At 47.4% G+C, this 22,486-nt stretch overlaps 1 protein-coding gene across 2 annotated transcripts in view; it reads left to right on the top strand.

Moving 5' to 3' along the window:
- The window catches only part of CECR2 (CECR2 histone acetyl-lysine reader), a 97,859-nt gene that overhangs the window by 58,775 nt on the left and 16,598 nt on the right, over nt 1–22,486 (top strand). Inside the window, exons 3-8 of one of the 2 annotated variants that reach the window (XM_075115542.1) lie at nt 14,595–14,778; nt 15,530–15,669; nt 16,200–16,304; nt 16,921–16,970; nt 19,297–19,466; nt 20,214–20,291. In XM_075115542.1, coding sequence (XP_074971643.1) covers nt 14,595–14,778; nt 15,530–15,669; nt 16,200–16,304; nt 16,921–16,970; nt 19,297–19,466; nt 20,214–20,291 — 727 coding nt within the window. The remainder of the gene's footprint in view (nt 1–14,594; nt 14,779–15,529; nt 15,670–16,199; nt 16,305–16,920; nt 16,971–19,296; nt 19,467–20,213; nt 20,292–22,486) is intronic. The other variant, XM_075115553.1, reaches the window with a different exon arrangement.

Below are 22,486 nucleotides of genomic sequence, written 5' to 3'. Positions count from 1 at the left end.
CAGAAGTACTGTTCCGTAGGTGTGGTGGAGAATAAAATTAAAATGGTGGAAGAAAAAGAAAGTGTGAAAGCTGTGCTGTAATTGTCAGGGCAGATGGATGAGAGGCAAATAGAAGGAAGAAGACAAAGAGTGATGGAGAGAGGGGGACAGGATGTGGACATTCTCCCCATGTGAAACCTTTGCCTTCACTTTTGAGACTTGCATTTTAAGGTACTGATGCTCCAACCCACCAGTGCAGGACTTTGCTCCATCTTGGTTGATTTTGCAGGCCACCTCCCAGCACCTCAGCCAGGTTCAGAAACTGATCTTTAGTCCACGGATGAATATTGGAGAAGTTCTGAAATTATTTTCTTGGAGCCTTTTAGCCCCAGTAAGCTTGATGAACAGCTGGCCAGCTGCTAAGCCACTAAAATGATTTGGTGTGTCATGCCAGTCTCCATTCTAAGTCACCTATACTTTAAATTTTTCTCTCGTTTTACCTTCCATCCTTTGTCACTTTCTGGCTCAGTCAGAGTAGTGGTTTAAGCTTTAGAGAAAAGAAGAGGAAATACCTGTTCTGAAAAGAATCCCAAAAGGACTTCTTTAGGACCCATTTATTTATCTGTAAAAACTTGTTTTCATCCATTGTACCCAGAAACTTGTAATATGTGGGGCTGGTTCCAAGTAATGAATTCGACAAGCTTCTTTGCTTCAAGGCAACCCTATGCTAGGTATTTTTTGCCTCAGAAGAGAGTCTCTTCTCCCACATTAAGCATATTTTTCTATGAGCAGCAAGGCACATAAGAGCTTGTTTCATATGGATTTGTGCCATAATACATGGCACATAAAATGTGTCCCATTTCCCTATCATCATCAAGACAATAACTCTAGCTTCTTCCCCACAGTGCTCATCATCACTGTAATACCCTAAGGTCCTCTCTACAGCCCCTAAACAATTGGAAGAGCTTATGGCACAGCAATACTGTTGTGTTTCCTCATGGCTATGAATTGGGCGCATGCTTTCTATTGATGGGCACTAGGAATGAACAATGCAGCATTAAGCTGGCTTCACTTGTCCTTCAAGGATCCAGGAATGAATAGTAAGTAATGATCCTCTTCCAGTCTGAATGTGGGGCACAGTGAGCCTCATTCCTATTTGCTCTTTCAGAATATAGGAGATGCATTTGGGTCTTTTGTAAGTTAATCGGCTCCAACTCCCAAGGGTTGATCCGCTTCTCTTCAGAAAGAGCATTGCCATCAAATTACAGTAGTAGAAAGACAGACACATGTCCACAAAAATTGGCAGGCAAGCAAGCATGGATAGAAGCCTGATTAGATTCAGGTGAAGGTAATCGATGGGAGAAGTGAAATGACATCACAGACCAATCAAAGCCCTTGCTGTCTTACCAGGTCAGTTCACAAGGTGAAAGTTGGGCTGTAGGTATGTTCCTTTATTCTGGACTATCCAGAAGGCTGTGTTCATCCCTCCTGAGCTAGAGACTACTATGGCTTGATCTTCATTTCACCACATCTGGAGTGGTTTGTTGTTGGGCATGCACTGTGTGGTTGGTTGTCAAGATCACACAGAATAAGACACAAAACAAGGGGGAAAAACTCCATGCCTTAAGTGTCAAAGTATGCACATGGAGGCAGCGTGTAGCAAAAGCAGAGCATGCAGCAGCAGTTCTCACGCTTCATTGTGTCTGTGTAGCCATCAAGATCCCTCCCTTAAGGACTGCACCTCTTTTCCAGGTCAGATCAGTATGTGCTGGCTATACAGCTAGCATGCATGAACCAAAGTCTTCCTTAGCAGAACCCTTCAAAGCAGTAGCCAACAGCCTACATTTTACCAGGCCTCTCACCCTCACCACCATTACCTAAACACACACACACACACACACACACACACACCCCCGACTGACAGACTTGGCTTCCCCCAAGGTACTTGTTTCCCTCTTGAGCACCCAGATCCTTCTCTCCCTTTTTATTGTATCTAACAACCTGTAACTAGTTCTTGGGTTAGTTAATAAATAGTTCTAACACTGGTTCTTTTTGTTTTGCTTTTTGATCCTTCAAGAGATTGCCTTTTGTCATTCAGAGCCAAAGGTACTTGACACAGAAGCAATGCAGAAGCCCCCAGGCTTGAAATGCTGCCTTGGCTGTGAAATAGCTATGCCTATAAGTGATTCGCATCCTCAGTGTCTGATAAGCCTTGGGGAAGAACTGAGCAGAAAGGAATGCAGCACTCTGAATTCCTGAGTGGTGCTGGGAGGCATCCATCCATGCTGGGACTGGAGGAGTTTCACCTGCTGATCAGGGCCTTTCAGGATCAGCATTTCACCCTGCCTATGGACCCTCCTGCCTTTGTCTGACTTTCTTTAGGAGGCTGACAAAAATCTGGCCTCCTATCTGTGGGGGGAGGAAGGTACCTCCCTTTAAGTTGTGCTCAGAAATGTCCAGGTCAGACAGTTTTGTTTTGGGGTCCAGGAACTGCTCCTTGAGCTCTAAAACTGACCCTGGAAACCGCTGTGTCTCAGATTTTTTACCTCGAGAGCACATGCTCTGAGGAGAACCTGGGTTCCTTGCTTTTCCATTGCATCTAAAAAGTGACATAATTTACTGATACCATTCAGTCTCTCAGCATCATCAAGCCTGCTGCCTGCTGATGTGCCTGGTAAAGTCTCCAGTTTGGCATCAATATTGCTTAAACTTCTCTTGGTGATTTTATGCTTCACCAGGGGACTAGCTGTGCCCTGCAGATCAGTGTATCCTTCCTTCAGCTGGATCTCCTTGTGTACTTCTCTGTCTTGTGTACTGGTACCACCAACCTCAGTACTGATGACCATGACATCTCATCACCATTATCTTCCTGTCCTTCAGTACCAGCCTACATTCCAGTGCCTTCAGTACACACCCTGATGTTGGCTCTGAGACTCGGGACCTCTCTTCTGCCTTCTGCCATTCTGCCTTTGCCAGTGACATCTGTTACTTGTTTTCTGATTTTGAGCCTGACAGAAAACTCTGCACTTCAGGGTCTCAGGAGATTCTTACCACTCTATCTGAACATCCTGTCAGGGAAAAATTCATGTTCCTAGTCTAGCTGCTGTGATAGATCTTGTTGGATAGGGAAGCGTTGAGCTCCAGCGCTCCTCAGTTCTCCGACCCTATTCACTAGCATGCTAGGGAATTCATTGCTTAATGAAAGCCACTTTCCCTGGCCCTTCCCCAGCCAAGATCAATGTCATCACTTGGCAAGGGGTGACATACACGTAGACATCTCCCTTGTATTCTCCTGCAGTTTCACATGCCAGCTTGATACCCAACTTTCTCCAGGCATGATACAGAGACATTTTCAGTTCTGTCATTAATTTATCTTAGGTACATGGGGCTTCTTTCCTTGGTCCTTTCTACCTTGGACATGATGTGTGATGGCATCAGCACTGGTACTACTCTGTTGTAGTATCAGTTCTGCCTCCCTTTCTGAGTAAAGCTTCGGTAACTGATATTGCCTCTTTCTAGGCGCCCTTGGTGCAACAGATTGATTCCTCAAGGCAGGAAAAGGACAGCTGACACTGCTGGGAACATGCATCTTGTCTCATCTATGACTGACAAACTGTTCAGTGCACCCCCTGATAAAGAAGCAGAAACCACTTAATGCTTGATGGACACTCAAGTATTCCCATTCAGACAGGCAGGATATCCAACAGACTGTCTTACCAGTTTTCTGGAAGTTCCTATATATTTCCAGATACACAGTATTTTACAGTTTCAGCCATAGTCTCAAGGAACTGAGGTCTGTGTTTTTAGGCAAGAGAAAAAGTAGCTGCAATGTCATCTGCTTTCCTCCGTGCTGGAGCTATAGTGCATGTTTCAACACAATGGTAGGTAGGAAAATGTATGTTAGTGGCCAGTTACAGACCTGATTTCCTCTTGGAGTTTAAACCTCCCCTTGCTGCTCTTGCAGGCTGTACATCACACTGAAGGCAACTGAATTGTTATTGTACCCTTTGACTAATGGCTTCAGGGTAGTATCTTAAAGGTAAAATTGAATAAACGGTGAAGTACAGAGCGTATGTGGGGTTAGTATGTTGGCAAAGCTGGGCAGGTGTGTTTAAATACATCTTTGGTGCAAAAATGGTCACCCTGAGCCAGACCAAACAATGCCCATGGAAAACAGCATAACCACACTTAATTAATTGTATTTATGCAGTTACAGTTAAGGAAAAAGACAATTTTTAAAACTGTCTCAAATAGTCTCCTCTTTGTAGTCATTCAAGGTAAATAATAGTTTCTGTTCATCTATTGCTACTTTAATTCAAGTTTTCACAAATATATATAGCAATACTGTTTGCTCACCACAGTGATGTTTCAGGATCTTTTAGCAGAATTATTTTTCCTCCTCTTTAATCCAGTTATCTAACCCATTGATTTGTCATTACCAGTTTTCACTCAAATTGCAGCATCAGTAGTGGGGGAGGGGGTTCCTACTTCTCTGTCCATACCACTGCATGCATTGAGAGCACAGGTCTTCACTTCATGTAGACTGTACAGAGACACACTGACTTTGAGGGGAAGGTTGAGCTGGCATTGAAAAACAAACTGCTATTCATCATGTTTTAAGTTTTGTTTTAATCCCATTAATATTTCTTGAATTTGTCTGGCAGCGTACGCATCATCCTGCTCACCCCCTTTGCCCCCAGGACTTTCTCTTCCTTTGGTACCATATGCCTTCAGCTGTTGTTTGGGATGTTGCTGGCTGCTCTGATTTTATTGACGCTCATATTCTTATTTCTTCTTTTCCCTAATCAAACAACAAAAACATGCAAGCAGCCCTTTCTCCTACCTAAAAATCAAACACAGGCCCCCGCACCCAGTGTGCATCTAGTTAACCATATGTGTCTTCCTCATCCTCCAAGTACTGCATAATCCACCAGGCTTGGCAAATCCAACCCCTCTTTCCTCCAGTGCTTCACATCTTCATACCAATTGCTTTCTTTCTCTGGCTTACTTGGCCAAATAGGCTGCTGGTCTCTTGAGAGGGGAGGTGAATGTTGGGCATCTGCTTGCTTCTCCCTGGTATTGTGGTGGGGAGAGAGAGGGGGAGCAACAGAGATGCAGGTAACAGCAGTGAGGAGTGGCTGGGTGTAGGTAGAAGGGCCATCAGCACCTTCTGATGGTGTTTCCTTCACCAAAAATCACTTTCACCTTCTCCCACAGAAGGAGAAACAACAACATGCATTTTTGTTGCCTCCCTGTACCTTGAGGTGTTAGAGGCAGGACAACCACACAAAACAGTTGTGGCCCCTCCTGCTGATCCTGGGGATGTTGATAAAAATAGAGCAGCCCTGGCTCACAGAAGGGTGCTTGGAGCTCCTGCAAGCAGGGAGATGGAAAATGACAGGACAGTTCAAAGTAACAGGTATGTGTGATTTCTCCTACCGGTGCTGCCTTTCTCTCAGCCCAATTAACAGGGGTCACAGAGCACTGATTAGCTGCCTTGGTGTTTAGTGAACATAAAGCAGTGAAAAATCCTGGGTGAATGGGGGAGAGAAGATCAAATAGACGTTTATCTCGGCACTCCTGCCTGTCCCCGGCGTTTGCCAGCCTAAGGGAAGAGCCTTTTCAGAACAGGCCAGCATGAGACTGTGCTATATCTGCACCGATATCTCTGCTGCTTTTCTGCCTTCTCTCAACAAAATAACAAACAAGTCACTCCCAGCAGCTGTGTCATGCGTAGGGTGGTTGCTAGATAAAAGCAGAATCACAGAAGAAGCATGGACTGTGGGCAGCTGTGGAAGATCAGAGCATGCCCTTTTGCCACACGGGTGTGTGAGATGAGTTCAGTTCCTACAGCTGGCGTCTCCTTTTGGAAGGGTGGATTTTCTGCCTCCTGTCCCTTGTGTGAGGGAAAAAGGGTGGAGGGCAGCACATATCAGCTTACAGCATGTAAAAGGGCATTTCCAGCTAATTCAAGAGTTGGTGAGTGTGGTCTAGTAGCACTAAGGAGCCTAAACTGGAAAATTCCTTGGTTGCTCAGTTTTTCTGCCTGGGCTGGGGGCAGAAGTCTACATGAGCAGACCTGGAGCTTCCCTGAAGGTCGGGCAGCTGTGGTGACCTTGTGGCTTCCCCTTTTTCCTTCATGCTCCCCTTTTTTGGGGGTAGAAAAGCAATTCTCCCACTTCAGCTGTCATACCCAGGTTAAGTGGCTGCACTTGCTTCTGTCAAGCCAGCACATGTTCCTGTGGTGTGATCCCTTATTAGACTAGACAGCCCACATCAGCTCTCCATTCTCTCTGCCTCCCTGGAGACACTGCTTCGCTCCATAGCTGTTCCTATTCTGCTTCTCAGTGGGATACAGCATATCTGCCAGCTCTCCTTCCAGCTTCCCCGTTTTTTATTGTATAGAAGAACACTCGAGGTAAGATGGAGGAAGACATGGAGCAAGAGGAGTATTCTTAGCTGCTGATAACCCTGGTTTTTCTTTGATGATTTTTTTCCCTCTCCTAAACATGAACAGTTTAGGAGTTCAGCTGGGAAGGCAGTGACTTCTCTGGCATCCAACCACATAAATTAGATTTTCTTAGCAAGATGGAGCAGCCCTTCTGCTGGAGAACCTCCTGTCCTAACTTTGTATTATCATGTTGGAGGAAAGGTCCAGTACCATGATGTCTTCTCTAAACATCTCTTCAGCATATTCTTGGGGGTGATCTCAGTGCCACATCTGAGCTCTGGAAGCAAGTATATATAGGCTAGACAAGTGAGGGGCAGGGAACAGGAATTGCTAGGCTGCTGAATTTACTCTGCTGTCCTCTACTCGTGTGGAGAATTTGGGAATATCTTTCATGGATGTGGAAACTTTTGATCATTCATGTTTCAGACTGCCAAATCCAGGAGTTGGACCAGACTACTTTACGGAAGAGCTGCTGCTACTTAACATTTGCTAACCAGCTATTTTTCTTGTCCTTATGATTTGAAACAAAACCATGGTTGTAACGTAGAAAGTTCAGCAAGGGTGACAATGAAGGTCACTGATGTAGACCTCAGTGCAATCCATGCTCGGATTCTTCAAGTGTCTTTCTCCTCTCCTTCACTGCCAGTGCTCCTGATGGCCACACAGGTAAGCCACAGAATTGAGATTTGGGCAGTGTCTGCATTCAGAAAACTAGTTCTAGCTAGAAGTGGAGGACAAGATGCAGGCCTGTACATGCCTTGTGATGGTCTTTTGCTCCAGCAATCTCTGCTGTCTTTCTGACTCTGGGAAGAGAAACTTCACTCTGGAACCTTGATAAATGCAGTTTAATTTCTTTTCCCCTATTTTGTGGTATCATTCAGGGTCCATTAATGTAAGCTGTCCTCCTTTTGTTTACAGCCCCTGTAGGCCAGCTGGTCTTCTCCAGGCATCAATCAAAAGAGGACACTGAAAAGCAGGATGAGCCTGCGTGTTTGCTTCCTTCATCACAAGGGCTCTACCAGGGTTGGACCTTGCCGAGGTCTGTCACTAGTTTGGCGTGGCCAGGAGTCACGGCTTCCTTCGAGGCTGTGTCTGGCTGGAATTTGTAACGTCTGTCCCCACCAGTGGTGCAGGACAGTGGTGCAGCTAGTGGTGCTGCTAGCTGAATTGGAAACAAAATATGGATATTAAAGCTTAAGGTCACAATTCCTGATCTCCAGCTCCTCGGTCATTTTGCTCTGCTTCAGTGAAGTGTTTTGAGGAGGGGCCTTTCAGGGTGCTTGTTGCGCTTGAGCCTCTGCCAGTCTGATTGCCCTGATGACAAGTTGGCCCATGGTCTGAGGAATATGTGCTTCCTGTTGGCTTGCACGCCTTCTGAGGGAGCCGCACACAGAAGGCTTGGAAGGAAATGGGGAATATACCTATCCAACCCTTTTCTCCCCTGGAAGGATGGGGTAGTATCTTTTTTTCCCCTGCATCATGCCTGACTAAGTTTCTCAGTAGGGTAAATTGTCTGAAGGGAAAGTAAAAGCTGGTCCATAAGGCTTCCTCCCCCACCTCAGATAAGAAAGCTCATTAATACAGTAAGAAAAAAAAGTCTCCATTGTTACATGAGAGCTCAAGGTCAGGCTGGTAGTAGTAACTCATATTGCTTCTAAGGTCAGCCTAAGCTTTCTCTTTCTGACAAGCCACGATAGATTGATCGTGGGGGCCCTTACATTATTTTTTTCTACTGAAATAGGCTTTGCTTCTCCTGACCCTGTTAATGATGTTTGACTGAGGTCATCCCAGCAAACCCTGAATCCTTGCCATTACCTTCTAGAGGGCTTGCCTTGTGCCAAAGCATTGAACACTTGTTAAGAATTAAGCTTTCCTGATCTCTGCTGTAGCAAAGAAGCTCTCTTCTTTGGAGAGGGGAGAAATATCTTGAATGCCATCTGTCAGTTAATGCTCTCATTAACACCTGAGTGACTCCCAACACCAAGCTGGTGCCTTTTTGCCAATTCAGAACTTAAAAGGTGCCAGTCCATAAGGTGAAATATCTTCAGTCCATAAAATTAGTTCCATGATAAAACATCTGTTCTGGTAAGACCTTGATTTTTGTGGTGGTGGTGTTTATTTTAGCTAGAGACATCACAGAGGCAAAACCATTCTCTTGTGTGCTGTGAATTAGATGCCCAAGAAGTCTTTTTTCATTTATTGCTGAGAACCTTGTAAAAGCACTGCTTGTGCTGGGTAGCTGAGGGAATCAAAGTTTTTTCAGCTTTTAAAGGTTTTACCAGACAGAAGTATCACTTCTATTATTTTTCTTACTGGCTAACTCTGTGAAAGGTTCTACAAGAGCAATTTTATTCCTGTTTAAATAATTTTTGAGAGAAAGGCTGAGCTCTGCCTGTCTTGTTCTCTGTGTTCTCCCACATACTACTCTTGGGCAGGAGGTGGAAGAGGTCGTCTGTTCCTGCTCTCTGTTATCCTCTGGTTTTTTCGGGGTTCTTGGTTTTAATCTCAAGTACAGAGCAATATACTGTCTGGGATAAAACATAGGTCAGGCTTGCCATTTTACCAGCAGTTTTAGCTCAAGAATGTTCCAGTATTTACTCTTCTGTTGCATTTTGTAAATTAAATGAAACAAGTGACTTAAAACACTGTCAATATGATAGATATTCTAGCTAGTGGGTCCAGGCAATTATTTGGAATCTGAACTTTCAGAAGGCTTATCTGTGTATGCCAGCAGTATCTGAGCATCGTTGAGAGATTTTTGTCTCCAATATTTCCAACTTCTTATCCTAATGTTTCTTTTAATCCAGTATTTACTCCCACAGGGTTGGGAGTTGGGGGCGGGGGGAGGTGTTAGGGTTTTTTTGAGGGGAGTAGCAGGGTACGGGGCTTGTAACAAAATTGGCAGCAATAGACCAGATAGCAAAGTGTGCGGTGGCATTAATTTCACACTCGGGCCATGGCACCCTGCCTGTGGGAAGTGCAGATTGACACAGGGACTCTCTTACTGAATCAGTGTTTGTTTTTGCTTTTGTTTTTTTGGCTTGATTTTGTTTACAGTTTCCCAGCCAAGATTTGATTTACTTTGGAGACTTTAAAAGTAAAAGCACAAGTTGCTCTGCTTCCTCTGGGCACAAGGATAAAGAAAAAGAAAAAAAACGCGTATACACATAATTCCAGCCCTGACAGCACTGGGTTTGCCCAGAAGGCATTTCACATTGAGTCTGCCCTACCAGGGTGCCTGTGGGGCTGGGGTCTCTAGGTGCAGCTGTCCCCTCCCAAGCATGCGCACCAGAAGCTCTGACCAAAATTCTCCCTATATCCTGTCAACCCTGCAAAATTTTCACTCTTTTTTCCAGAGGTCTCCAAAGGATCCCCTCTGGGAAGCTGGGCACGGTGACAAGCAGCAGCATGGGGGCTCGCTCTACATGCTGGCCAAGGTTCTTTTTCCAACAGTAGTGTGTCCCCATGCATTAAACCCCAGGTGACAGAAAGGGTGCCTCTTCTGAGAGCAGGGGAAGCCACCACCGAGGCAGACTGATGAATTGGGATTGCCAGGTGGGGGGAGGAGTAGTCCTCAGCTCTCCGTCTCCTGGAGCACAGAGAAACCTCCCTCTTTGGGAGGCAGCCGGGCAGCAGATGGCTGGGCTGCAGCACTGAGCTCTCGGGGGGTGTATCATTTCTCTGACTGTTCTGGACGCTGATACCCATGTTGGGGAGGAGCCCCTCCTTCGGCTTGCTCCTGTCCTCTTTATGCCCTGATTCTTTTGCAGCTGCTACTAAAGATCACAGGCAACTTGAGCTGTAGCCTTACTGGGTACTCTTTTGGATTGTCTGCTGTTATTCCTCCCATTTGACACTGATGTGCTAGGTCGTACCCTTCCCTGTGTCCCAGATTTCGTTTTGCATATGTAAAGGTCCACAATGTATGATTAAAACTTGCAACCGCAGGTGTGATTCAGCTTTGGCCTTGTTTCTAACCATGGCAAAAAAAGGTAGGGACCTCTGACAATGACCCTGTGGTTTGAGAGCACAGCCAGGGATGAGACTAAGAATTGCATTGGGCTCACGAGAAATCACCTGTATCCTTTTGGGATGTATCACATAAATATGCATGTACTATTTCACAACATCCCCACTATAGATATCCAAATTCCTTTCCATGTCAGGAGGCAAATGCAAAGTAAGGAATGTTGTGGCAGGTGAGGGAAACTTTTGAGTTTTCTGAAACATGAATGGTGCTAGTGAAGTTGGGATGGAGAGAAAGACCGTCAGTGGGAAGGATTAAGTTTTACAGTTACAGGGTGCTCTAAGGTAACTTTTCAGACCTCTTGCAGGTGATTTCTGTAACAGTTTTCCTTGGTTAATGAGCTGTATGGAAGATGCTTTTGCTGTATGGCGGGGGGGGGGAGAATTTTTTGATATGGAGACAAGCATTGGGGCCCATGGTCTCACACTTTTAAAAAATTTTTTTGTAGGAGCCCCGATTTACTTTCAGGGGAGACTTGATTTTCCTTTGGATATGTGCCCTCAAACAGAATGTGTCCATGTACCAGTCCATTCTCCTTGGGAACACCCCAATTTGCAGAGAAAAGGACATTGCTGACTTAACGTTGCTTCTGTTGGTCGAGTGTTGTTACAAGACTCAGTGATGCTGAGAACCTCAAATGAAGAACTACATCTGTCTCTTCACCTTAGTAATTTCCTTCCTGCCTTCTTCCCACCTACTAAAGAGTTTTTGGAGCTTCTCAGCTGCAGCAGAGACTCTGTAGGATGTGCCACACCTGCAAGTGTATAGCTGTCCTATTTGTGAGCTTGAAAAAAGGCTATTTGACAGACCACATCCAGGTCATTCCACTCGTGGACCCTGTCTCTCTGATTCTTCGTTTTGAATTTTATGGATAATGCTAAAGAATTAGTCCCAAGCATTTCTGCTTTGCACGGGGAAAAACCCCAGGGGCAGAGTTCTCACAGATTGATGTGCTCCCTGCAGTTTTCTTCTCCAAATCAGGAGGGCTGTTTCAGAAACCTTTTCAAAGGGAAATTTAATAGATAGAGGCTAAGTGAGACTAACTGTAGGTGTGGCAGACAGGTTGAAGATGAGCACCCCACATTTGTCTGGAGGAAAGAGGCTGTCCCCCATGAAGAGGGAAAATACAAATTGGGTAAGGTTGAGAGTGATTGGGAATGCTTTGAGACATCTGGTTCCCATCTCTGGTTCTCATTTCTATCCTTATTCAAAGTGACAAATGCACAGTAGCTGTCTTTGAAAATTGATGGGGATAGGAACTCAAAGTACTCTTGAGAACAGAGCTTGTAATGTATCGGACACTGAGTGGATGGCGGAAATTTCTAGTGTTAGCTACTTATGTGAAAGTCAAACTCAAACCAAATTGGTTAAGTCAACAGACCCAGTCCCCAGAGGGAATAAGAGTTACATAGGCAAAGATTTCAGATGATCTTCTGGAATTGAGTGGCTTCCTGGATCAGTTTTCTTTGAGAGCAGCCAAAATGGTAAAGCAAGATAAGTGAACTCATGGAAGCGGTAAAAGTATCTGTCTGATCCACACCTTTCCCTTTTTTTTTGGTAGAAAAAATTCTAGCGATAAAAATAGGAGCAGAGAAAGCCCTGGTACTTTTATTGTTTCTTTGTGGCATCCCAAGTCACCCACTAGTTTTTCAGGATCCTAGGGAAACTGTTTTTTCAGTCAATTTTATTGGAAATAGCCAGAGCCTATCAGAAATCAGATCTGATGAAATAATCTTCTGCCTTGAGCTCTGACAGAGTTGAACAACTGAACTCAGGGCTAAAACTCGGATGCCCTCTGAGACCTTACAGTCATTCCCCTTCAGTGACAGACCAAGCATCCAAATACAGGTGTTGCTTTCCTGCTTTCAGGAAAAGGTATGCTTGTCACTGTTTCTGTTCTTGAAAGCTGTTTTAATCTGATGGCTTCAGTAAATATCTAACATAAAAGCTGTGTGTGATCAAATAGCACTCTTAAAGACAAAAAGTCTATGAAGATAATCTAGTATGCTTTTTGCCAAGTTGAAGCCCTTGCTGAAAGTTGGATGGGGTATATGAGGAAGGCACTGTGGAAGTGCACAGCTACTTCAGGTAGGTGTACTGTGCACTTCATTTTAAAAAAGAATAGTTGCTGTAGATTTTACTCTAAAACTAGTACTTGAGACAGCACAGAAATAATTTCATTAAACGGTCCTCCTTTATTGTGCTGACTGAACAGCGTGAGTGTAAAGGACTGTTTCAAGTTGTGTGTGTTTGCTGATATTAGCGGGGCAAAACAATGACACTTGGAGATACCAATGCTTTACTTGTGTCATGCAGAAAAGAGCAAACTTCAGGCTGCAGAAGGTACTAGATCCAGGTACATCCAAGCATCTGTTGTTAAATACAACTCCAGAGATGGTAAAATTAATCTGGTGAGAGGCGTTATCTCTGGGAGGTCAGCTTGCATTTGACGTCAGGAAGAAGCAGGCTGGTGGGGAGTAATCTGCAGGGTGGTAGCATCAACTTCTCTCCACTCAAGGAGGAAGGTGAACACTGCCAGGTGGACATGGCTTTGAGGAATCATGTGGCATCTGTTCCTTCGTTCTTGCAGTCACCGTCCAGTCGTGGTCCTTGCAAAGAAGTCCAGCCTTAACCAAATGTGTGAAGCCCCCTATCTAATAGCTAACTTCTTGTTGACTTTTAACAATCTTATTTCAGTTGGATCGCACTCCTCAATCTCTTTGTTCAAAAATAATAGCTTTTGTAGTAGTTAGCAATTTCTCAGGCAAATGCAATTCTGTAGTGCTGGCACGGTTCCATTAATCATATAGAGTAATCCATTTGTGCCAAAAACCTATCAAGTTGAGCTGCCTTTTTGAGAGCTGGTGGGAATGTGTACCCAGTGGTGTTCTTGCCGGCATATGGACTTCCCGTGTGTGCAAGAATGGCTGGGGCATGGGGGGGTCCCCCTTTGCTGTGCTCAGGGTACACAACTTGAGCAGACTGACAGAGCCTGGCAAGTCTCAGGACTCAGTGATAGGGACAGATCTTAAGGAAGTTTTCTATTTACGGACACATGGCCTCACTAGCCCTTTTTCATTCCCTCCCCTGAAATTTTCAGCAGTCAGAATAAGGACTTCATTCTCCTTAAAATATAGGCAGAAGTTCTTTTAGCCTTAACCTTCATCTAAAGTGTGTCATTTACCCTCGACGCCAGACGAGGGTAAGAAATGTGTGTTTCCTTGGGTTATATGGTGAACTGCTGGCGATGAAAGGGGGACTTAATATGGCCCAGCTAGCAGATGAGAGAGATAATTTTAGTAGCAGTGTTTATGAAGAACTCGTGTGTTCAACTTGATCATCTGGGACACCAGAGAGGAGAGAGTCCTCTGGGCTGAACCCTGTTCGGGAGGTATGCTCACGTTGGGAATGAGCCTTGTGTGGCAGTGTCCAATTAACTATGCACACATTAACACGTGCATTAACTGGGCTGTGCATATGTCCTGCCAGATTTGCTGGTGGAGGAACAGGCAGCAAGTGGCAGCACCTTTGGGGATGGAGGGAGAGGAGAATGGGAGCCACAACATGAATATGGGAAGCATACAGCAGCAAAGTGAGGAGGAGAAGAACAGTTATGGAAAGTTTCAAGCCACTGAACCAGGGCATGGAAAACTACTTAGCAGGCAGAGAAGAGGAGTAGGGCTTGGCAATGGCAGATGTGAGGAGAAAATGGAAAGCCAAAGAAGAGGGTCTCTGCATGAAATGGGGAGAGGTGGGAGAGGTGGAAGGGAATCAGACTCATCAGCTTCATTGCATCCTATTTTAGTAAAAGGTTGATGTTGGTGCTAGCACAAGGCCCTGCCATTGGGGTAGAAAGGGGATGACGTTGAGTTAGCATCATATATAGCTTGTTCGTTCAGCTTGGAAAGAAGTAACAGTAATGCAGAGTATGTGTATAATGTGAAATCCCATGATGCTGCAATGAGATTGCTGTGTTTTGGGAACCTGAGTTACAGAGCTGCACAGTAGCTGTTGTGGGACATGTTTTTTCTCCAAGTGTTAGCTGTCTCTGTGTTATTTTTGAGTTGCCTGGTTACACCAGGTGTTTTTGGCATGGTGAACTACAGTGAGTATGTGGTGCTTTGTTTCCTTGGTTAGATCCCAGACGTTTCACAGCTACCTGGAGGACATCATCAACTATCGCTGGGAGCTGGAGGAAGGGAAACCCAACCCCCTGCGGGAGTCCACCTTCCAGGAGCTGCCCCTGCGCACCCGGGTCGAGATCCTGCACCGCCTCTGTGACTACCGCCTTGATGCAGATGACGTCTTCGACCTCCTCAAGGTGCTTTGGGCAACAGGGGAGGGAGAAATGGTGTGGCTGCAGGAGCTGGGCCAGATCAGTGAATCTTCCTGGGAAGAGAAGGGTTGATGCTATTAAGTGTATTTAAAGGCCACATAACGGGTGGTAGTGCAATGGGTGGGCATTTCGCCATCTCCTCCCCTACCTTGCAGAGGACCCAAGGCAAGTGCACAGGACTGCTCTTGGGGCTCTTGTCCTGGGCAGATGCATCTGTAACACGGGAGTCACTAAGTAAATTGTCTTCACTGGTTACCCTTCCTGTGAAGAGTGAATTTGGAGATGCTCCAACTGTAATGGCAGGGCTGAGAGCCGAGACTGCCTTGCTGAAGCATGGTGTGAGATGACAGGATGGGGCTGAAGTTACTGGGGGAGCTGGGGGAGGGTGGTGGCAGAGATGGGGGAGGGAGCTTCTCAGGGCTGTGCATGACTGTCGCCAGCACTAATTAGACCTTCCCTGTCAGGAGCACCAGAGATGAAATGTTAAAACGAGAGAGGCTATTCAAATTAGAGATGCCAATCTAAATCCCTCCCTGGACAGAGGGGGAATGTTGCCTTCCCCCTGGAGTAACATTTTCCCAGCTCAGCCCGGAGGAGCAGCTGTACTGCTGCTGTGGCATGATGGGAGGGGAGGAGGGAGGGAGGTGTTTGTGGAGGGGTGTCATCATGTTTTGTGTGACAATGTGGCTGCTTTTCAACTTGTCACCGTCTGGCGGGGGTCTCCCGGTGGGCACAGGGCTTGGACGCCGACAGCCTCCGTGTGGAGCCACTGGGCGAGGACAGCAGCGGTGCCCTGTACTGGTACTTCTATGGCACACGGATGTACAAGGAGGACCCAGTGCAGGGGAAAACCAATGGAGAGCTGGCTCCAGACAGGTAACAGCCTTCCCCACGTCCCCTCCTGTGTCTGGGTGCAGGGGCAAAGCAGGGGGGGCAGCACAGCCAGCCTGGCTGGAGGGGACTCCGCCTGACTGCTGTTGTGTCGGGGGCAGCAGGGGGGAGCGGGCGGCTGCGCGGGGGGGGGGGGGGCGCCTGGGAGAGGCTGGGGAGGTGCGGGGCGAGACTGGAGTTGCCAAGCAGACTGTGAGCTGCCCCGCGTCACGCATTGTGTCGGAGCCAGCCTGCAGCCTTTGTGGCACCAGGAGAGCCTGCTGTGGGAGCGATGCTGCCTGTCCCACCGCATTCCTCCCTGTCTGCCCCGCACGGTGCTGGCGGCTCCCAGATCAGGCTCCTAGCGAGTGGGAATCCCTCCTCTCCTCCCCTCCCCATCCCGTTGCTGCTCTGATTTAATCCCTCCTTTGGTTGGGTTCCTAGCAGCTGTTCCGATTTTCCTGCCCTTCTTCCATCCTGCCAGCCACAGTTCCCTTGCTCAGCAGATATTTCATGGTGGTTTTGCCATTTTTCAGGGGATGTGGGGGGCAGACAAACACCCCAAATGTTCCTGGGAAGACAGGCAAGAGACGAGGGCGACCCCCAAAGCGGAAAAAACTACTGGAAGAAAATTTACTGAGGTATGGAAAGGTGGTTCCTGCAAGGGACATAAAATCCTTATGTTCCCAGAGCGAAGTATAATGTACTTCTGGGGTTCCCCCAATAAATATGTATATGCAGCCATAATTTCAATGCATCTCTGAAGTGAAGCAAGCTCAGACTTGGTGGGTCCTTTGAACACTACCCAAACAAAATTCTAACTGAGCTGGAAGCCAAGTTTGGTGAAACAGTGGGTATCACACTTCCAACCACCTCACTTCAGATGCTGTTCCCCCATGGAGTGCTAGGGGATATGCTCCTAATAAAGAATGTTTTCACTGCATAGCACTTGAAGCCAAAATCCTGGCCACTTAAGTCAGTATAGATTTTGGGATGCTTCCCACATGAATTGAAATACTGTCCTTGCCAAACTCCAGCCTGCACCCTTCACTTCTTAAAATTTTATGAAGCTATGATAAATATGTATGTAAATATATATGTATCAAATGTGTGTTCTGCATGCTGGCTTTTTCATGTTTTTTATTGTGCACTGAATAATTGCTGCATCCCCCCCATTTGTCTCCTCAGAAGCACCTGCATTTCCATGATGTGAAATAATGTATTTATTGTATCACTCCTCTCTTTCTTTTTTGGTAGGGAGAAGGCAGAAGAGAACTTGCTAATCCGCGAGACTCAGATAAGAAATGGTAAAGAGATTTTGCGGGATCAGGGTTGATACAATCAGCTAACACAGCTCTCAAATTATCAAAGCCCAGAGAGATGCCTTTCTCAGGAAAGGGAGAGTCTTTCTGCTGGTGGTTGGGGCTGAGTTTGGAAGGAGGGGTTGGTGTTACAGGCTGCCTTGCAGCTGGGAGCCTGGGCACCTGTGGGCTTCCTATCTTATCGTGGATTAGTTTGGGATGAAGAACTGTAATGTATTGGGTTACACTAGGTCTTGGGGGCCCACCTACTCACTGAGATTGATGGAAATGGGCTGTGAATGGCCCTTGCTCCTCCAGGGGTGAGGTGAATACAAGCCCCTGTTTATAACGGGTGCATTTTCTCAGACTGGCAGGAGGGTGGGGCCAGTGATGCCAAGATAGGGAAGGAAGAACCTTTTTGATTCTCCTCACCTCTCCTTCCTGGAGGCTGTTGGGTGGCTGAGCATGGTAAATGATGTCTTGGGGATACCCACCTAAGGGTTAATGAGGCAAGCAGAAAAAGCAAGTTGGCAACTAATGTGAAAGTGAGTCCGGGGGGTGCTGGGACTCATTTGTCATACATGCGGATCCATTGGCTTCCACATAACCCAGTGGCTCAGCCTGCCCATTCCTTCCCCCTCCAAAAAAGGCAAAGGTGGCATTGTCTTTGCCTCCTTCTCTTTGCCCTTTGTCTTCAGATTTCCTGGCAGCTGCTCTGGAGGTGGGTGCTGGAGGGGTTTCTCAGATCATTGTCTTCCAGCAAATTGTGCCACTTCAGCTGCGGAGTAATCTGGTGGCACAAAGCAGTGCCTTAGTCCTGATTGCCTTTGAAACAAGTCACCCGTAGGCAGCTGGCAAGGGAAGGGGAAACGAGGGGGCAGGCTCTGGGGGCAGTGTGCAGGTAAGCTCTCCGCTGCAGGTGGGCAGGGGACAGTTGCATAGCCAGGGCAGCAGAAACCAGCACATGGTGTGTCTTTCACCGCTACAGTTACCAGTCCCCAGTACGTTAACTTGAGCCGAAGCCAAGGGTGGGTTAAGCTGCACGCTGGCCTGTGACCTGGAGCTAGCATATGCTTGCTCTGTGCTGCTACCACGGCACGGAGGTTTCCATCACAGGGCAGGTGGCTGGAGGGAGGCTGCAGCTCTCCAGCCTTCCTGGGGCAACCTGATAGCTCGTGTGCCAGAGCTGCTGGCAGCTCAAATCCACAAAGGGCCCAGGGTCGGGTTCAGAGAGAAAGGGGCTCTGTTTTTTGCTTCTTTGTTTTTAATAGTTAATTTGCTTGAAAATGCAGTGAGAAGCTGTGTGACATCTGCCAGTGGGGGTGGTGACCATTACTTTCTTTCCAGTAGCCTGTGGTTAGCTCTAGAAAAGTCTAGATGGAGCTGAGAACCCCTCAGCCCAAAAGGGTTTGAACCAATGTCTTCTCCCTCTCCAAAAATGGGCCACAACATTTTTTGCTTAGGGAGCGTCCTGGGGCAAAAGCACGCAAGTTGCAACCCATGAGGCTTCTCCGCTCTGTGTAAACATTTGTGGAGCAGGAACCACATTCCCTCTCTCCAGGTGGGTGTTCCAACCACCACACAAGAGTCCTTCCTTTGCAATTAATATTCAAATGTTTCACACAAGGAGGAACAGCTCAGAGTGTCTTGGTAGTGGGGACATGCTTCAGAGCGGTGGGAGATCTGCTTCAGATCCCGCTCTGGATTAAGCAGGGATAGGATGTGAACTTTTGGAACTTCCCCCTCATCTGGCAGCCCGATGAAGCCCATCCTGCACTTCCTTTTCTGTTCTTTCAAGTGCCTGCAAACAAAATATTTCATTTGGGGAGAATGGGAGGTTTTATTCACCGCAGCAAAGGTTTGCAGTGCTAAAAAAAAAAAAAATTGGCTTATTTCAAGTAACATTAATTTTCAATGTTTTTATTCTGCTGCCAGGCTAAATCAGACATTTGCATTACCCTGTGTCCTGCTCTGGCTGACAGCCTCTATTACAAGAAACAAATTAAATCCTTTTCTCTGGTCCATCATAACTGGAATGGAGGCTTGCTACAGGGATGTCACACTATCCATGTGTTGCAAACTGCCACCATTACTTCTTCGCCTGTGAACTTCCTCTGTGTCTTGGCATCACTTTTGGTGTCACTGGGGGAGGTAGCAGTGCTTCTGGTGGATCAAGAGAGCCTTGGGTCTATAGCAAAGAGCATGTTTCCCATAACAGTGGCCATTGGCAGTATTTTTTGCTCTTCCTGAGCTCTGAGGAGAGAAGAGAAGGGATAAAGAAAAGTTGTTAGTCATAACTGCTGTGGAGATAACATCTTTCATGTTGTTGAAGGGTCCCAAGGGCCTGGCCGTGGGACATGGTGGCTGCTGTGTCAGACGGAAGAGGAGTGGAGGCAGGTCACAGAGAGCTTCAGAGAGAGGACTTCCCTTAGAGAGCGACAGCTCTACAAACTCTTGAGTGAAGACTTCCTGCCGGAGATCTGCAACATGATTGCACAGAAGGTGAGGAGACATGACATCCTGTTTACCTCTCTATGACCACTTCCAAGAGCTTGGATGTTTGCTGATTGAAGGACAGCTAAATCCAAGCAGCCCTCATCCTCTCCTGCTCCCCCCACTCCAGCCTGCAAGTGTCCTGGATGTGGGACCTATTTAGCTTGCGTATGGGGAGAAAGGCTCTCCCCCATGGAGTGGCAGGGCTAGAGTCGATACATAAGGATCTGGTTCGTGATTGCACAGCAGCATAGGTAGGATGGCTGAAGGGGTTACTGTCTTCAGCCATGTTCTGTGTCCCTCTTCTGCTAGCAGGGAATCTCTGTCTGCTTTTGAACTGCTGCGATTTACAGCCTAGCTTTTCTATGCAAACTGCCTGTGATTCCACTTTTACTGCCGTTTCTCAGCTGGCTCTGCTGAAGAAGCAGTGGCTGCTTTAGCTGTCCTAGCTATATCCATTCGAGCTGGTATGCCAGAGCCCCAAAACTCGGAAGACCATCACCCGTCAACTGAATGTTTTCAGGAGGGACAGATTTGGAACAGGATCCTTCAGCTAGATGGCTTTGCAAAAAAGGGCTCTGCAGTCAGTGCGATGTTCTTGGATTGAGCTCAGTTTGCTTGTTTGCTACCCTTGTAAAGCTAATAGGGATTTCATGGTCTCTTCTAGCCCCCAGAGTTTCTCCTGCCAGTATCACCGATGTGCCCTAATTTCCTCCACTCTCTTTTTCCTTCCCTCAATTTTCAACCCTGTTTCAGGAGAAGCGTCTGCAGCGGACAGAGTTTTCTCCCAGGTGGATGTCTGACCATCAGCCCATCAAACCAATCAAGCAGGAGGTGAGGGGGGGTGCGAGGGGGAGGACGACGGAGGGAGGCGAGAGCAGATGCCTCCTGGGGGAAAAAATAAACCGCAGCATCGCTATTCAGTGGGAAGGAGTCATTTGAAAGTGCTTGTGCTGAAAGAGAGATGGGTGGTAATGCCCGTCAAAGGCAGGCTGACACTCAGGGTTTCTGTGGCGAGCAGGGAGGTGCTGCCCTCTGGATCGCAGAGGTAACTGGCCTCGCCACAGACTCCGGTGCAGCTGCATATGGAAATCTGCACTCAGTCTGGGGAATTCCACTTCAATGAAAGTGCTGGCACATTCGAGGCAGTTCAAAGAAAAGTTGAAGAAGGATGAGAGGGCTAGAAGAACCGGCTTACAAAGGGAAATGACAGAAATTCAGCCAAGGGGAAAACGTGAGGCTGCAAACACATGAGGGTGTAGATAGTGTGGAGGGAAAGAAGAATGACTGATGCAGTACGGAGCTGAGCTAGGAGGGGGTCAGCTGGAAATGGAAGTCACAATTTAGGCTGCTTAAAGAAATGCTTATCAAACTGCAGCTTTGTCAGCTGAAACGGCGCTCTCCATGCCTCTTCACCCCCATCTCCTCTCCACCCCATCAGTATAACAGCGCTGCTGCTTGCAGATCTGTGCAGTGAACCAGACCCAGGAAAATGACTGGAGTTAAATATAACCTTTTTCTTTGGTTGGGGTTATTTTTAACGTATATCAGCTTTTCGATCCAGTTCAACACACAGCCCCCAACAGTCACGCTGGCACAGCCAGGGGCATGGTAGAGTGGGGATGGGGGGTCTTTGAACTGGCAACTGCTACCCAAAGCAATCGGTCAGGCAACATGGGATTAGGTTTGGAGGAAAAAATTGGCTTGATTCTACCAGGCTGTGGCATAATCTCTTGCTGTAGATGTAATGAAAACATAGTTACCTGGTGTTTTGTCAAACCCTGGGAAAGTAAACTGCAGGGAATATTCCATGTGAGCCAGGGTCAGGGGTTCCCACAAAACAAAGGAGAAAGTACAACTCCCCGCAATAAATATAATTACTTAGAATAGATAAATAAAAGGAAGGAAGAACCTCTCATCATGCTGCAGATAAAAGCCTGCCGAGAGGAAAATAAGACCCCAGCGATGGTCAGTTTGGGGCCAGAATTGCTTTCTGCAAAGCCCACCATGCAGGAAGCGCAGGGACACGTGTTTGTTCACGGGCAGCAGAAATCCCAGAGGAGGAGGGGAGTGGGAAACACATGGAGCCTGAATGATGCTAATCAGTACCGCAGGTGCTCCAGGTCTGCAGCAGCAGAGGGCTGTTAATTGCTGCCTGTGGGCCAGTGAAACGTTTCCAGCAAGCGGGGGGCCCTCCCAGCACCCGCTGCGCTGAGGCATGGGGAGCCAGCCAGTGCGAGGGTGGCAATGCTCCTGCCGGCTCCCCAGCAGGACATGGCAGTCATCCCTGCCGCAGGGGAGCCAGGGAAGGTGCCAGCATGTCTGATGGCTTCTGTGACGAGCGAGGGGTGGGCAGCAGGCGAGTCTGGGGGAGAAAACCTCAGCCTGGTGCAGGGGTGACCCCTTCCTCCTGGCTCCGGGAGCTGGATGCCACTTCAGTCCAAGATGTAACTGCTCTGTAGGCTCCTAATCCTGCAGGGGATTTCTCAACAGGTGGTTCAGATTAGCTCCTCATTAAAGAGCCGTCTGAGCAGCACCCTCATTAGGGTAGTGCTGCGGAAACCGGAGCAGGGAGGGTTTGGAGGGCGAGGGGCCGGGGCGTGTGGCTGGAAGGGGTCGGGGCACCCGCACCTCCTGGCCTTCTGCCCCTGAAGCCTGATACCCACTGTCTGGAGAGCAAAGCAAAAGGCAGAAGTTTGGCCCTTTTGGGGTCCCAGGGGGGAAAAGCAGCAATGTTGTGTCCTGGAGTGCTCTCTGGCGGAGGGAAGGAGGCGGTGATGCCGCAGTCGCAGATGAGACGGATGGTTTTTATTCTCCGAGTCGGGAGGAAGCTGGAGAAACATCCCTTTGCCACCTCTTCATTCAGAAAGGAAGTTTAACTTGTGTTGGGTTCCTGCTTTCATCATTCCAATAGGCATCTGCTTCCATCACATCTAGGAGTTTACTTGTTTGTTTTGCTTTTTTTTTTAACCCTGAGTTGAGCACCCTCATCCCCAGTGGCCTTAAGTGGGACACTGGGCAGTAGGTCC

Source organism: Phalacrocorax aristotelis, chromosome 1, assembly GCF_949628215.1.
Source record: "Phalacrocorax aristotelis chromosome 1, bGulAri2.1, whole genome shotgun sequence".
Lineage (NCBI taxonomy): Eukaryota > Metazoa > Chordata > Aves > Suliformes > Phalacrocoracidae > Phalacrocorax > Phalacrocorax aristotelis.
Note: the sequence above shows the minus strand (reverse complement) of the source record. Positions and strands in the feature narration are given on the sequence as shown.